The 17,689-nt window shown below is 45.7% G+C and overlaps 1 protein-coding gene across 1 annotated transcript in view; it reads left to right on the forward strand.

The window, feature by feature from the left end:
- The window catches only part of TMEM178B (transmembrane protein 178B), a 339,668-nt gene that overhangs the window by 115,005 nt on the left and 206,974 nt on the right, over positions 1-17,689 (forward strand). Inside the window, exon 2 of the mRNA XM_036926213.2 lies at positions 1,302-1,415. Coding sequence (XP_036782108.1) covers positions 1,302-1,415 — 114 coding nt within the window. The remainder of the gene's footprint in view (positions 1-1,301; positions 1,416-17,689) is intronic.

Below are 17,689 nucleotides of genomic sequence, written 5' to 3' on the forward strand. Positions count from 1 at the left end.
CTTTGGACAGTGTTTGTCCCACTGGAGGACTGTCTGCCAATAACAGGCAGTTGGGCAGTTGTCCAGATATGATTTACAATAAGGCATCGGTTTCATGCGAGGCACTGTCTAAATTATTGCACTCCACCAATTGCCGGGTTCCCTGCTGACAGTGAGCCAGGGGTCAAACAATTCAATCAGGCGCCACCACTTATAAATTGGAAATCAGTGGGGTGCAAAATGTATTACCATCAAAATCCAGTCAGGTGCAAAACCAAATTTTAAAACCCCTAACCTTTAAAAATCACTCCTTTCCTGGTTCCTCACAGTGCTCTGACACTGAGTTTTAATATCCCCCAGATGTGCAAGCTTCCATAGAAATGCCTGCAGGAGACTGAAAGTAACGAGGGAAGAACTCTTCGGCATTCCTGCCTTTTAGAATTTGTGAGCAAGCGGGATTTGTGAATCAATACGCTGGCAATTCTGTTAGACTCTCAGAAGTGTGCAGCAGAGTGGCCTGGAGGGCTCACTGAAATTCAGATTGCAGGCTCTACCTCCAAGTTTCTGGTTCAGCAGGTCTGGGGTTAGGCCTGGAAAAGTGCATTTCTAGCAAGTTCCCAGAGGGAGGCTGATGCTGTGGTCCAAGGACCACACTTGATAGAGTACGTCTGCTCTAGGATGTAGGAGTGCTTTGGTAACTCGACCAGCAAAGTGTGCATTGGTGAGGAACAATTTATCAGTAAAGCTTCTATTGGACTGGGTGTTGTGTGTGTTAAGGGGCTTTAATTTTGTCCAAGAAACCTGAGGAGACTGTTTTACAGAGATACAGATTGAGTTGAGTGGTTTGTGGTCAGAGGCGGGTTAAGGGCATGGGACCGAGGAAAGGGAAGGGGCCTCCTCCAGCTCACAGTCCTCAAGACAGCATATGCTACAGCACAAAGGGCACCCTTCGGGCCACAGCCTACTCTCTTTTGGTCTGTGGGTCAAACTGTTAATGTTGTTTGATGCCAAACTTCCTCCCTTGACTTGAAAGTTGATTTTCTTCAGGTTAAATAGACATGGGTACTAAACAAGCTGCTATCAGACTAAACTTTTTGGCTCTTCCCATTGCTGAATGGTGCCACGGATGTATTTTTCCATTTAGATTAATGGTGTCTGATTTTAGTTGTACTCTCCTGCTCTTTTGGAGTTGAAGCTGCCTTGTGTAACGGTAGGTGTCTCCAGGCCCGATCTGGAGTGAGTCCTTTTTCCCCTTATCCCAGAACGATTCCTGATACGGGGGCCTCCTCATTGACATTTGGCTTCCTGTCTTCCTTTGCCAGGAGAAATTGAGCGATGCACGTACATCAAATACCACTACTCCTCAGCCACCATCCCCAGGAACCTCACTTTCAACATCACGAAGACCATCCGTCAAGATGAGTGGCATGCCCTGCGTAAGTATATCTGAGTTTCTTTCTTTGGCTGTGACCTATGGAGGTCATGGAGGTTTGGATGCCCTTCAACAGCTTGGTCTGGACAGATGGATGTGTCTCCTTCTGAGGTCTGTGGAGGTCTCAGAACCCAGTGGCAATTCCGGACAAACGATCAATGTCTGTGGGTCAGAACTGCCTTGGTTGGTTTGGATTGCCTCATAGACTTGAGTGTGCTTCTAAAATTATAAGAGCCCCCCGCAAGAAATCAACTAGAAGTTAGTGATCAAGGATCCAGCAACTCCTGGGATTTAACTCGAGCATGTCTCCAAGTTGCCCAGGGAGTAACTGTGGTAACCTATTCATCCCTCCTGTTGTCCTTCATACAGGGTGAGACCAACTGATGGTTGCAGGCTACCTCCTATTGGAAATTTGCATCTGGGTGGGGTCACTAAAGTGTAGGATTTGGTCCTCAATTTACCTGTTTCTGTTTTCCCTAGAATGACAGGCTTCGTGTCTTAGCTTTGCATGTGATTTCTTAGCAAAGATCAGAGTATCTGCCTCCATTGGTTAGGGCATTTCTCAGTCAGGGATCCTCAGACACTTAAATTATGCGTTCCTGCTGTTAGTGAGCTCCGGCTGCCTCTGTCACATTTATCATTCCTTTCCTATTCCACTTTTTCCACATAAGGTTGCAAGGTTAAGATTCATTGTACATTTATATATGAAGGACGATCTTTTATCATTTGGTGACAAGGATCCCATGATTGGTAAACTTTGAAGAAGCTAAAAACGTCTTTCTTCTCTTCACTTCATTATTGCCTAGTTATTTTTGGCATGCAGGGGCCCCACCAGGTATACGTCACTTTTGTGGGGGGGGGCAGGGGAGTGAGAAACAAGTAAAATGAAACAGAGCAATCATTCATTGGTTTCAGGAAAAAGATTGTGGCCAGGTGTCTGGATGATTGTTACTGAATGTCACTGGCCCAAAATGATAGGGCAGGTTTCAGTAATGGGAAGACATTACCTGAAGTGTTCCCTTATCAGGGGCCTTTATCATTACTGGCAACACTAACCATAACATAGCAGAGGGCTAATGGTCAAAGTGCTTTCCCATGTGTTAGACACTGAGCTAAGCACAACACAACATTCTTATTTAATTTAATGTGAGATTTGCCTTAGAAACACTAATAATCAGCTTTGGAGGTAGGCATGTAAGAAGCCAAATGTTTAAATACCTGACAGTGACTCCTTGTTTCCCACATTGCCTGGTGTAGGCATTTAACAGAGGCACACAATGGATGTCCAAGATACATGATAAGCTTTGTTGAATAACCCTTTAAATATAACTGAAGTTATGGGGGTCATAATAGCATCTAGGAAAGAAGAAGTTATTGACATAGCAGCTTCAATTCACATTTACTCGATTCAGTCAAAGTTCCTGATTTTTCCTATGTACCAGGAACATAGTGGATACTGAGGCCACAGTGAGCTCTTTGAAAGAGCTCACGTCTGGAGATAGAGGAGGTGTGTGTGTGGGGAGATACATTCACAAAGCAAATAATTACAAGGCAATGCGATAATTACAATATAGTGTAATTGCTTCAAGCAATTAAGATAGTTTGTGGGAGCTTTTCAGCAAGGAGAATTATTTTAGTGTAAATTGCACAGATGCATTTCAAGGGAAACATGGTAGAACTACTTTAGCTGTACACATAGATATCTGGAATTGAAGTGCAGAACCCATTCCGGCATCTCTGAAATTATGTTACATGGTGTTGGCAAAGATGGGGAGAGGAGGCGAGTGCTAAGGTTTGCGAAGCTTCTCTGAGCCTGATGGCTTCTGGATCCTTGTCCCAGAACTATAGTGCTGTTGGGTTCTGCAGGATCTAGTATGCAGCTTATGCTTGTGAATTGGGATGCTCTTGATCTATTTTTATCTGATAAAAGCCGTCTCAGCAACGGATACATGCAAAGGTTCTGGGCACCCTGTTTTGGGTGAAGGAGAGGCTATCCTTTGGTGAGAGATTCATCTGCTTATTTCACAAAGTGGCCTAATGGGCTATTAGGCAGGCAGCAAACGTTTGCCATTTCTGACATTGATGACAGCTATTTTTAGCCAGAGGGCAGGTGAGCATCTGTCATATCTGAAGTATAATTGGCAATGCTGGCATAATGTGGGAAGTACAGTAAATGTCAATTTTAGTTTTCAAAGGTCAGATATTGATGACATTCGGTGGGAAGTGGGCACATAAACCCCCTTTGAAATAAAGTAGATTTGTCAAAGATTAGCAAATCACTGTGATCAAGTGTTGCAAATTAAAAAAAAATCAGACTCTGATTTCTTATTTGAGAATCCGGTACTCTTTTTTTAATTAAAGTATCATTGATATACAATCTTATGAAGGTTTCACATGAGTGACATTGTGGTTACTACATTCACCCATATTATCGAGTCTCCCCCCAACCCCACTGCAGTCATTGTTCATCAATACAGTAAGATGCCATAGTATAGAGTCGCTATTTGTCTTCTCTGTGCTATACTGCCTTCCCTGTGACCCCCCTTCATAATGTGTGCTAATCATAATGCCCCTTAATCCCCTTCTCCCTTCCTCTCCATGAACCCTCCCCTACCCCTTCCCTTTGGTAACCACTAGTCCCTTCTTGGAGTCTGTGAATCTGCTGCTGTTTTGTTCCTTCAGTTTGGCTTTGTTGTTATACTCCATAAATGAGTGAAATCATTTGGTACTTGTCTTTCTCTGCCTGGCTTATTTCACTGAGCATAATACCCTCTAGCTCCATCCATGTTGTAGCAAATGGTAGAATTTGTTTTCTTTTTATGGCTGAATAATATTCCATTGTGTATATGTACCACATCTTCTTTATCCATTCATCTACTGATAGACACTTAGGTTGCTTCCGTATCTTGGCTATTGTAAATAGTGCTGTGATAAACATAGGGGTGCATATGTTTTTTTGAATCTGGGATCTTGTTTTTTTGGGTGAATTACAAGGAGTGGGATTCCTCTGTCAAATGGTATTTTTAGTTTTAGTGTTTTGAGGAACCTCCATATTGCTTTCCACAATGGTTGAACTAATTTACATTCCCAACAGTGTAGGAGGGTTCCCCTTTCTCCACATCCTTGCCAGCATTTGTTGTTCACTGTCTTGTCGATGTTGGCCATCCTAGCTGGTGTGAGGTGATAACTCATTGTGGTTTTAATGTGCATTTCCCTGATAATTAATGACGTGGAGCATCTTTTCATGTGCCTGTTGGCCATCTGAATTTCTTCTTTGGAGAATTGTGTGTTCATATCCTCTGCCCATTTTTTAATTGGATTATTTGCTTTTTGGGTGTTGAGGTGTGTGAGTTCTTTATATATTTTGGATGTTAATCCCTTGTTGGATATGTCATTTATGAATATATTCTCCCATACTATAGAATGCCTTTTTGTTCTACTGATAGTGTCCTTTGCTGTACAGAAGCTTTTTAGTTTGATGTAGTTCCGTTTGCTCATTTTTGCTTTTGTTTCCCTTGCCTGGGGAGATACATTCAGGAAAAAGTTGCTCATGTTTATATTGAAGAGATTTTTGTCTATGTTTTCTTCTAAGAGATTTATGGTTTCATGACTTACATTCAGGTCTTTGATCCATTTCAAGTTTACTTTTGGGTATGGAGTTAGACAATAATCCAGTTTCATTTTCTTACATGTAGCTGTCCAGTTTTGCCAACATCAGTTGTTGAAGAGGCTGTTGTTTCCCCATTGTATATCCATGGCTCCTTTATTGTATATTAATTGGCTATATATGTCTGGGTTTATATCTGGGCTCTCTAGTGTGTTCCATTGGTCTGTGGCTCTTGTGCCAGTACCAAATTGTCTTGATTTCTGTGACTTTGTAGTAGAGCTTGAAGTCGGGGAGCGTAATCCCCCCAAGCTTTATTCTTCCTTCTCAGGATTGCTTTGGCTATTTGGGGTCTGTACTCTTTAATACTGTAAATGGGGATCAAATACATTCATTTGATAGTAGGTTGGCTATTTTATAATTTGACTATAATATCTTATATTTTTCTCAAATAATTTTTGCCAAAAGAAAGAAAGTTAATTTTATTTTTTCTGGCAAATATTTTAGACTTCGATTAAATTCAGGTTATATGTTTTTCATCAGGAATTTGTATGTGGTCCTCAAACTTGATGTGGAAGAAAATGTTCAAATAAAAGAAAAGCACATTTTGGTTTAAAACTGTGCTATGGATTTTGAATAGTTCATCCCACCAGTGGGAGGCCTGTCTGGCTAAGAGCTCATTCACCCTATGGCCAAGTGAATAGAAGATGAAACAATAAAATTATCTGTGACCACTATGTTTACAAATCCAAGTGTAAAGAGACAATAACCATCACGGAGAGTAAAGGCCAGAGTGTCAAACCTCTGTGTGTGTGTGTGTGTGTGTATACGCATGCACATGCATGCACCTTTGGGGTGGTCTTGTGTATGAGGTTCGAATGCTGAGTTGTCTGGTGACTTGGAGAAGAGGTTCTGACTCTGGCATAGATGGTGATTGCTGGTGAGGTGTCCTGTGTGCCCGCTTCTCCTTCCCACCCTGGCTGGAGCTCCCTGGGACAAGGCAGAACTCCTTCCAGAGTTGGGACTGTGTCCTCAGGCCACCCAGGCCTGGTTGTCTCTGGGGGGCAGCCCACCTGCTAGCTTCCTCCTAGTAGGTCCCTGTGACCTCAAGTGGCATTGTCCAGCCCCCACAGGCTCCTGTGTGGCCCAGGAGGTCCACTCTTGGCCCAGATCCTCCTGGCGCCCCCAGGGCTGGAGCAGTACAGGCGAGTGTCACAGACCAGTGAGGATGGGAGGGCGGCTGCCAGAGATGAGCTCTCTCAGTGGGTTGTCTGCTTTACTGTTTTGAATATGTCAGAATCAGATTAGCAGTGGCCAGGGGAGGTAGGCTGGCACTGCTGTGGCATCTTAAATGGTGCCACTTCCCCCTCTCACTAGAGCTCATCCCCACAGACTTTTCACGCTCTGCAGTCCAGCCTGGGGTTGCAGTGCTTGTTTGGAGAATTCTAGGTGTTCTGCAGCCTCCAAGAGCCCCTGAGGCTCTCCCAACTGGCTGTGCCTTTGCCCTGCCTGACACTGGCATCCCTTTGACATGCTCTTTCAGCACAGCTGGGGCCCTGGACACTGACCATGGCAGGGCAAGGAGGGGAGCCTGGCTGGCCTGTGGTAGGGACAGGCAGCCAGGAGGCCCAGGAAGCAGGGTCTGGGAAGATGCTGCTGCCGACAGGTGTGTGCTCCTGCAAGAAGGAGCTGGTATGGGGTAGAGGTGGGCGGGGGCTGCACCAGGCAACCCCAGGGAGGCCGGTGGGCGCTGTCGAGGAGCCTGCCTGGGGCCACTGGGAAGGCACCCACTGGAAGCTGTGGGAGGACAGCCCTCCCTCCAGCTCCCTCCACCCCCCATCTCCTGCTCTGCTGGCAGGACTCTGGGCAGCTGCTGTCAAGGTTCCCTCGGGGTTCCAGCCCTGCGGCTCCAGAGCCTCTGCTTGTGAGCTCAGATTTGCTCATTCCATTTGGCGTTTTGAAGATGGAGGTTCAGCTCACAGTTGATTGCCTCTGGCAGTGGGAATCAAGGAGCCCAGCTCCACTTCCCTGCAATCAGATCCTCTCCATTATCTTTCAAGAGGCTGAGAGCCAAGAAAGCTAGAGTTTGTTTTTTTTTAAAGCCTCCTTCTGTCAAGACTGAAAGTTCAGCTAATTAGATTGGATGGTCACATGGCACATTCCCAGCTGGCCAGGGAGGGAAAGAGAGATGGTTTCACCCCACCTCCCTGCTCTCCACCTCATCCTCCTGAGGGCGCTCATCCCACACCCCCAGTGACACAAAAACAGGCTCACCAGTAGCCCTGGAAAGTGGGATCAGAAGAAATAAGACATGTAGTTAAAGAGGGAGAGAGACAGAGATGTGGAGGAACAAGGACATTTCAGTGGACACACTGCTAAGAGGGAGAAGGTTCAAAATCCAGAAGCATCTTGTCTAGTGCACACACCGGAGTGACACACTCGGCTCCCTGTCCCTGAAGCTGTCACAGCAGGGGCCTAAAGGTTAGCTCAGTCTTGGGAACCAGCCCCACCCAGGCTAGTACATGGTGAGAAGCCCAGCGTGTCTCACCACTCCGGTGTGGGTCTCTGCACAGTACTCTCATCTCACTCTGCTTAGGCAAGGCCTGCTGGTGCCCCCCCACCCCACCCAATCTGGACTCTTCCGCACCTTTCTCTCTTTCCAGAATTAGCACATCCTTCCTCTGAGCCCCAGCCTCCCTGGTGCTGCCTGACTCCCTCTGGCCACCCCCAGGTACTGTTTGGACCCCAACTTGTCCCTTGCCTGTGCCTGCTGGCAGTGGCCTTGTGGCCTTAGACTTATGTTGGCTCCTTGCCCCATGAACTGCATGTCAGCTCCTAAACCAGTTTGCTCATCTATCCTCTGAACTGTCTTCCCAGTTCCCTGGGAATTACCTGGATTTCTAGGTCATCCCTGCCTCGTCATAGCAAGATGAATGTGGTAGACCAAAGGCCTTGGGATGAAAATAGTAATTGTAACAACAATAACTAACTCATTGCTCATAGCAACTGTAATGATCTTTGGAAGGTGGCTTGAGGTTCCCCCAGAAGCCCAGTCCAAGTTTCTCTGGCTCCTTTGCAGACAAAGTAATCTAGCCAGGGAGGTCATCTCATCTAGACCTCAGAGGAATCTGAGACTGGAATCCATGTCTGAACTCCAGCGGACTCCCTCCAGCAACATTTTTTTTTTGGCTGATGTTATGTAAAACAGCCTAGTGAGGTAAACATCCCAGGCATTAGAAGCTTAGGTTCCCTGCAGTGTCAGCCATTTTTCTTTCCTTGCCTCCACTTAGGAACCCAGCCCCTTGTGAGGCCCTTAATGTGTGCAGTCCATTGTGAGCTGCCTATTGCTTGCAAGACTTGTATTCATGGGGATCACCACCAGCAAGAAAACATCCTCAGGTTTGTGGAAGCTTGGTAGCAAAGAAATGCAACCAATTGAGGGTCACCATATGTCTCTTGGTGTTCTGAAGTCTTTGCTCTTAAACCATTCCATGTCTCTTTGCCCCTACCCAGCCCTTGCAGGGAACATTGTAAACCTGTCAGGATACCCACAGCTGCCCTGTGCCTCTCCTTCCAGAGCTCCAGTGGTATTTCTGCAGCAAGCCAGGCAAAGAACACAAACCCCTTAACGTGGTATTGCTCCTACACCTGCTCTTGCAGCAGTAACTCAGGCCAGGACATACCTTTCCTTCACAGCTTTTCCTTGCCCATCAGAACTTTGCTCTGTCCCATTCCTTCAGGCTTCTGCTAGACAACAGGTTTACTTATTTGATGAGCTTGTTTGCATTAAGGTGTTAATGTTTTTGTGGTTTACCTTCCCTGATAATATTTTTGTTTTTCAGAATCTCTCACCCAAAGGAATGATGACGATGTGATTAAAGGTAGTGTGGAGATACTTGAAAATCATAATACATATATAGATGACAATTCAACCTACTTAGATGGCTGGCCTGGCTAGGGGTCAGTGATGGAAATGGAATAGACAAGACCAAGTTTCTTTTTGAGCTGGCCTTAGTAGTGAAGGGAGGAGGCCTGGATAAGGGGTGGGGTGGGGTGGGTTGAAGGTAGGGTACAACCTTCTTTGTTAAAGTTGTACTGATGATCCATGTACTGAAACAAATCTGAGAACTGCTGTGTTGGTGTAATTGTAGTCTTCAAGCCACAGCTCATCTGAATGTGCAGATCCAATTTTGTGCTGGGAATTAGTTGGAAGTCTGGCCTAGAGGCATTCTCTCAGCTTCTGCGGATTGGAAGTTGTTTTCTTCCGGCTGAGCATACTGATATGGACACCACAAAGGAGAATTAGGTGCAACCCCCCTGGCGTCCTTCAACCATTTGTTCATTTACTCATTCAATATTCATGGAGTGTCTATTCTGTGAGAAACCCTATGTAAGGTTCTGGAGGGGATATTAAAGGGTATCCTGCTTTCCAAATTGGATGATATATTTCCAGGTGCCAACCAGGCAAGGGGTCAAACTGTTTTTTGGTTACTATTTATTGACTACCTAGAGTGCAGGCTAATGCTACTGACATGCACACATCATGGGTCCTGACCTCCACTCTTAAATCAGCAAGAATTCATTACAGAGGATGTAAAAAACAAAATATAAGACAAAACTACCATATTACAGAGGCATGGAGGCATGGCTGGTTTTTTACAGAAAGGGAAAAATGGGGATGGCCTAGGATCTGCCTTTTCTTGGCCCTCTAGGGGAAACTGTCCAAGCTCTGGGTGCTGAAAAGGAAGCTCAGTATGGCAGGTGATTCGTCCTTCCAGGAGCTGAAACCGTCAGAGCTCACAGTCCAGGCGAGCTGCAGCAGTGAGGGGGAGGATCAAGGTCAGGAGCTGAGTGTTCCGGCAGGCAGGGGAAGCTCAGCAGAAGGGAATCAGTTGGCTGAGACATAGATGTCTGGGCAGTAGACACTTGCCATCAAGGCAGTGGGTCAGCAGGTGTGAATACGGTAGATATTGTTTTGGGTTTTCATGACTACATAACCTTATAGGGAAGAGGCTTCGTGGACTCGGGTTTTTCTACTCAATTCTCTGTAGCCCGTGCTGGTGAATGTGCCCGTTATATGGCCACACATGTCGGTGGGTCTGCTGGGGTTTTGCTGTCTGCACAGGTGTATATGACGGGAGCTTGCCTCAGGTGTTTACAGTGTGGGAGTGAAGTGGTGGAGAGTATTATATGCTGAATGCCAAAAGTGTGGCATATTGTGAAAGGAGTTTCAAAGCAGAACATGTCCAGGTTTGGGATCCTCAGTGGGATAGCAGCCGAAGCAGCCATCTAATTTATCAGTTGTATCCAATAAGAATGCAGTTTAGACAATAATGGGTCTCTAAAAGAAGATTTACATACTAAGGGTCTAAAAAGTAACATTTCCAGAGCTTTGCAGATAAATGCACTGAGTACTTTGTATTGAAGTCATTGAGGGGAACATGGAAACGACTCTCTCCCAACTGGTGTAGCCCAGCCCCCCTTCCAGGAAGGCTGCAGTTTCTGATAGGAACCATGGTCAGATCCTCTTCTACTCAGTAGTCAGTCCCCAAAGGGGGAACTGCGAGAGGGTTGAGGGCATAGGGAGAAGAGGCTCTAGGAAGAAGGTAGGCGACGCTATTAGGGTTGAGGAGGAGGTGGAGGTGGAGGTGGAGGGGGTGATATTCCTATTCTGGGGAAAAGGTTCTTCTTATTTTCAACTCTGCCCAGGATGGGTGGTGCCGGCCATGGTTGTGGTTCTGCCACTCTGTGTTACCAACTAAGAAAGTCCGAGAATTGCAGGGAAATAGGTTGGCCTTGAAGATAGCTTGTAATCCATCAGTTGGGTGCGCGGGGCTGCAGCTCTGCCTGGCCTGTCTTCCTGGGAGGCAGGGTTGGGCAGGACATTAATGGGACTGTTCTGCAGCCAGGACCCTGGGAAAAGGTGGAACTTAAGTCTCGACAAGGGAGGGGTTCTGGGGAAGCCAGGTGGATCTGAAGCGGCAGGTCTGTGGAGTGGACAGAAGGCAAGAATCAGATCCAAAGTGACAGTGAGGTGGAGCGAGGAGGGCCACCCAAGAGACTGGAGCGCTGCTGGGGCCACAGACTCTGCCGTTGCTCATTCAGTCATCTGTAGTGACTGGTAGCCTTGGTGACTGGGAGAAACTCCAGAGGCCTCCTTTGATGACTAGGAAGAAGGGCTGCCTGAATTGATCAGGTTTAAGGATGTTTCGTTGGCCTCTGTATTAGTGATAGAGCTACCAGGCTGAGCTACAATGTTTGGGGCACACGGGAAGGGCCTTTGAGATGATTCTGGGAGCTGACCCCACCTGCTCTTCTTAGGCTTTAGGGTTGATGTTCTGGGCCATTTGCACTCTTCTTTGTCTTCCTGATAGCTGACTCTGGCCTGAGCTTGGAGGTCACAACAGGCCTAGAGGCCTGCATGGTTCCGGGTCATCCAGGCTTACCTAAAGTAGCTCTCGGTGGATTTCAGCCCAGCTCGTCCAGAACTAGAATTCTCTGTGTGTGGGGGTAGGAGGCGGAGCCAATCCTTAGCCAAAAATAACATGTTACTTGTCTTGCTTCACTCTCCTTGCGTATCTGTCTCAGGAGCCGGCCCTGGAAGGTTGGTACAGAGGACACTTAAACATTCTTCGATTCCTTTTTTATAATTCAGCCTTCCAACAAGTTCTGTCCAGTAGAACTTCGTGTAATGATGGAAATGATCTATAAATCTGCATTTCCCAGTATGATAAGCATGAGCCACCTATGACTGCAAGATAAGAATAGTGCGGCCAAGGAACTGAATGTCTAATTGCCACACATGGCCAGTGGTTACTGTACTGGGCAGAGCAGTGCCAAGCAAACCATCCTCAAAGTTTTTATACAGATTATATCCCCAAATTATAAACTGTTGATTATGAACACATCTATATTAAAAACAAAACATTATAGGTTATCTGCCCTAGCCATTTTCAGTGGGATGGAAATGCACATTCCCTTGAGCGACTGCGATCCTTGCTTGCCCCTCCGCCCTTGGGCTCCCAGAAGCCCAATCCCAAAGCTCGTTAGAAGTGTCCTTAGGTGTTTCTGCTGATCTGTGCCACGTGCAGGTCGGGAGAGGCAGGCAGGAAAGAGTCTCATCATTACCTGTGCCTAATCTGGGCCATGCTGTTACAGGGTGGGTTCTCTGGGAAGCAGACTCTAGATGGAGTTCAGCAGGAGGCTATTCATTCAGGACTGGCCTCTGGGAAAGGAAGGGGACAGAAGCAGGGGTTGACAGAGGGAGAAGTCAAGCTCTGATGCAGCCCTCAGAGGGCTCTGGTCCTACAGTGGCCCTTCAGAGTTCACTGGATTGGGCCAAGATGGCTTGGCCTTATCTGCCCACACTGGTCCTGTCTTGGGTGTGGGCTGCTGGTTGAGGGGTAAACTTGGACCTGCAGTTCTGTGTCTGAGCAGTCCCTGCAGGGGTGACTGAAGGCCAACAGCCATCCCAGAGCCGGGGCAACAAGTGCTTCTATGAGGGGAACGGGAGGGGTGCCGCACAGTATACACCATGCAGGCTTTGGACTGATGGCATATTTGAGGGTGCCAGTGAGGAGACTGGGACTCGGACCTGGAGCTCCTTGCGCAGTGTTACAGCTGAGAGACAGAGGTGGACTGCAGCCCAGGCCTTCGTAAACTGCTGAATTCTGCCCTTTCCTCACCCCAAAGAGCCCTCCCTCTACCTGTGAGACAAGCCTTCTCTTCTCCCCTGTCTGCCTGTTTTCCGAAATACACTATTTTTCTTTTCATTACCCAAAAGGATGGTTCTATGTCATCCTCTGCCCCTCCCTGCCCACCAACTACTCACCCTCCATCCCATTATCTAAAGTAAGCGAAGACCTTCCTCTCTCTATGAGCAACCAGACAGGCCAGCCCCTCCACCCAAGACCTCTAGTATTCAAAGGAAATGAAAGAAAGCTATTTATTTTTCACTTCTCTGTTTTTCTTTTTCATTTAATTACTGGTATCACAACAGGATTTTTTTCTATTGCTTTTCATTGCAAATGTATAGTATTTCATCTACATTATGAGTTAAATAGGCCTTTGTGGACTAGCCTAGAAACCCAATCATCATTTATAACAGACATGACTTCTCTGGAAATGGGTTCTGAATTCTAAATAACTGACTTACAAATGAGGCTTTAGAATGGAACTCATTTCAAAGCTAGAGATGACATCTTTCTACTTTCTAGGCAATTTGCCTCTGACTGGTCTTGCTGGCTCCCCTCCTTCTACATCTGTTGTTCTTAGGCTGGGCCCCTTGAATCAGGCACCCTCAACGGGGTGAGAGCTCAGACTCCCTGTTAGCCCATAACCAGCTGCTAATACAAAATTAATTATGTCCCCCCCACCCATGGGTCCTGTGTAGCTTATCTGAATCCAGAAACCCAACAAAGGGACACCAAGGACACCTGGTGTCAGGAAACCTTCCGTTTCAGTCTCACCTCTCAGTTCACATTGGTAAAATTAGTCTAATTATATAACATTTCCCTGAGGCTTTTTGCTTGGGCACCTGGCCCCAAATTAGAAATGAGCAGTCAGCTGGTGGGAGTGTGTGTGTGTGTGTGTGTGTGTGTGTGTGTGTGTGTGTGTGTGTGTGTGTGTGACCTTTTGAGGCTGAGAGGCTGCTAAACGTGGGTGTGGAGGTGACACCACGTGGGACCAACATCAGCGTTTGCATCCCATGCCACCCATCCCACTGCCTCACTCCTGGAGCTTCTGGATGCTGCACAGTTGCCAGGGAAACCGGGAAAAGGAAGTGTATTAAAATCTCCCTCCTCCCCAGAGCTCCTGGGCACATCCTCTTATGGGAGGGGTAGAGAAGGAAGGGCTGCGCCTTCAGGCGGTGAGTGGGGGAAATGCCTACACTGAGACACGGCAGTCTGGCTTTGTCTGTCCGTCCGTGTGTCACATCAGCAACGTGTTCTGCTGCCCTCCCCCCAGCCCCCAAACTGTCAGGGCTGTCGGCTTCTACCCTGAAGGGATCCTTTAATTTCCAGGAAGCAAAAAGAGGAGGAACCCCTGGCATGTGATTAAGGTCTGAGATCCAGGTACTGTTTAGCTTAGCAGACCTAACAGAAATGTACAGTTTAAAAAAGTACTAGGTTGGCCCCATTTCCTCATTACATGGAAGGAGAGGGGCTGGGATCTTCAGTGTTTACAGTTCTCAGTCAGAGCTTTGTGGCTCTGGTTAACCAAGGGCTGTGGTGTGCACGGCATCTGAACAGGCACTCAAAGAGGGGCCTTTGGGGCCTAAGTCTACTGGGGAACACAGAGCGGTGACATCACCTCAAGACAGCAGAGGCCAGTGCCACAGGACCTGGGCAAACTAAATGCTGTTAGCAGCCTCCAGAGGAGGCAAAGCCAGCTCAGCCCAGGATGGTGGGGCACGAATAGTGGCATCGAAATGGGCCTGTGATATTTCATCTATTTTATTTACTGAGCTCCTACCATTTAACCAGGAACTGTTCTAGGCACCAGATGAAAGAGGCAGCAATTCCTGCCCTCATGAATCCTGCATTCTCATGAAATAAAACCACCACTAACTGAATGTTAACATGGGCCAGTGGCTGCAGTACATACCTGAAGGGCATTATTTAACTTAAACCCCAACTGTCCCTTGAGCATATTCTTATTATATCTGTCTTACAGATGAAGAAACTGGGGCTTTCAGAGGTTAAATAACTTGTGGTAGAGCCACATGGTGTGTGTTATAATTTAGTGATACCTAAGTTCATCTGTCAGCCATGTGTGGGATGGGTAGATAGTGGGGAGTCTGGATTCTGAGGAGCCTTCTGTGATATTCCAGGCATGAGATCATAGTGGTCTGGACTAGGCTCTCAGAGGTGGTGTGTGAGACTCGGTAAAATAAGGTGAGGTCACCTCCTAAGTGGGTGTGCTTGCATAAGTGCTTTGTGGGAGGGCTGAGGCTCTGAGGAGTGTGGACAAAGTCTGAACGAGCTGCTTTCTAGCTCATTCCCCATAGAGCACAGCAACTGTCATCTCTGAGAACAGTATTTATCAGTATTAACTATGGGCTTGGAATATGGAAAAGTAAGCTTTCCTTGAAGTGTCGGGAAGAATTAACTATATTTTGTTGAACTTACATTTCTCTTTCTCTATATAGAAATAAGGTATAGTCATGACATTCAAAAGCCAATTCAACTTTGGCATCTGATAAATGCACGGATCATATATCTCTTTGGCCTTCAAGTATCAAGGCGGACAACCATTTTTATTCTATTGTTAAATGAGACCACTTTGATCGTGGTCACTAATGTACGAAAATTAGTTTTCATAAGTATGCTTAAGTAAGTTTTAATAATACTAAGCTCTTCAAAATTATTCTTGAGGATAGAATTATCAACTGCAATGATATTTGTAAATTCACTAATTACTCATGAACTCAAATTTAAGAAGATAGTTAGATTTTCTTCTGTCTTTTGATTTTTTAAACTGGATTCTCACTAAGGGATCATGAAGTAGGGGAAAAAAATCAATGCATAGCTATTACTTTCTCTCAGCAGAGGGGTTCTTCTGCCTTCCCCGATTGGAGCTGTGAATAATTCAACATGATCCTAGGCTCCTTTGTCTTTTCTTGAGTTTGAGCTTATTAAAATTGCATGGCCAAAGGACACTGTTGAGGAAGTGGCTGGCACCCTCCACACCAGCTCCTCCAACATCTTCTTAGAACAACCTCAGCCCTCGCTCTTGGGGCACTGAGCTGCCATCAACTGGGGGGTGACCAGTGGGTGAATGAAGGAAGCGAGGGCAGAGTAGCCCAGCGTCTCCTCTAACTGTGGTAGTTTTCCTCCATTCCCTCAGCAGCCATCCTGGTGGGGCATGGAAGTGGAATGTTGATCCCATGCTCACTATTGATCAACTTAGTCATCACTGTCGGCCTCATCATTAAGTATTTATGGTTTACTGTGTACAAAATAAGTGCTGAACAGACAGGGTCCCCTTTTAGAAGCTTTCCAAGACTATCCAGTTCATCTCCTTCAGGAAGATGGAATCTCCAGAGAAAGCATCTAGACAGAAGAGTCAATCGGTGACACTACCATGTTTTTTTTTTTTTGGAGGTAGGAGGAATTGGATTACAGCATTAAGGATTTTTTGAAGTAATTTTTTGGAAAAGTGAATTTTTTCAGAATTCTTTCTAAACATTTTTCTTATGCGTCACTGTATAAAGTTCCTAGGACCAAACTAGGATTCAGTTTGGAGGCTGAAAATAGTAGCAACCGAATGAGACTTTTAAAATCCCATAGACTCAGGTCGGTTTCTTTAAGAGTTGTCAGGGAGAATGAAACCTAATGTTAAATCTGGTGAATCGTGAAAGGAGGAAGGAAATCTGAGACAGATTTCCTTCTGTCTCTGGGACAGCAAGCATCTGCCCACCGTCTGAACCCTTTATGGCTCTGTTATAATCCCTCCCTGGAACCGCCCACCCCAAAGCCACTTCCTTTTCCTTCCTCATTAGATGTAGATGAATGTTTTATCTCTTTTTTTCATCAACTTATTTCATTTCTCATGACTATCAATATAAAATAGGATTATCACAGAGAAATTTGACAGAAAAATGTAAAAGACCAGAAAACGTCATCCAAAATTCCACTACCAGTGGCAAATTACTGCTGCAGCATGCATCCGCTTGCATTCTTTCCATGGTGTAAATCTGATTTTATATATAACTCTGCCCCGGGTTTGGTTTATAATTATATCATAAGCATTTCCTCTTGTCATCAAAATTCTTCATCAACATGATTTTAATGGTGTCTTAATACTCTACCATATGGATATACATAATGTACTTAACCTTTCCTCTGAAGTTAAGTGTTTATGTTGTGCCAGTTTGGGGATATAATGATAATGTGGTAATGATAATCTTTGTGCGTGAATCTTTGACCGTATTTTTGATAGTTCGTTCAGGATGAATTCCTAGAGCAGGATTGGCTCAAAAGATAACATACATTTTTTTAAGATTCTTGATATGTAATTGCCAAATTGCTTTCCAGAAAAGTCGAACAGTTTAGTCTTGCCTCATTTTATCTACACTGAAAACCCTTTTCTCACTCAAGTGTATGCTAATTTGGTTGACGAAAAATAATTACTCATGTTTGAAACTTCCATTTCTATAATTATTAGAGAGGTTGAATGGTTATTAGCTATTTGTGTTTCTCTTTTTTCGAGTTCTGTTACATTTTCCCATCTCAAATAAATAATCCACCTTCAGCAAGTATACCACCTGGCCAAGGGCTCTTCCTCTTGTTTTCCTCCCCCTTTTCCTGCTACTTAAGCCTTTGCCTCTTCCTTTAGGTTTTCCTCTCAGGGCTACAGAGGTTGACACCGTCTGGACTGGAGACACCAAGCCCTAACTGGCATTCAGAAAATGAAGCCCAATAGCTACTTAAGTAGGTTCAGGAACATCAGGGATTTTATGGCTTTTGGAGTTGGTTAATCCTTTGGAAAACTCCAAGAAGAATGAAACAGTGTCTTGTTCACATCTGTTTCTCTGGCACCTGGAACAGAGCTGGCCCATAGAGAGAAGGCAAGGAGCTCGAGTATTGCTTGAATGAATGGACAAAGCCTTTTCAGCATTCCAGTTTCTTTGCTGTGATTTCACTCACCTGACTCATAGCCCTGTCACGGAG

The sequence above is a fragment of the Manis pentadactyla genome, chromosome 7, assembly GCF_030020395.1.
Source record: "Manis pentadactyla isolate mManPen7 chromosome 7, mManPen7.hap1, whole genome shotgun sequence".
Lineage (NCBI taxonomy): Eukaryota > Metazoa > Chordata > Mammalia > Pholidota > Manidae > Manis > Manis pentadactyla.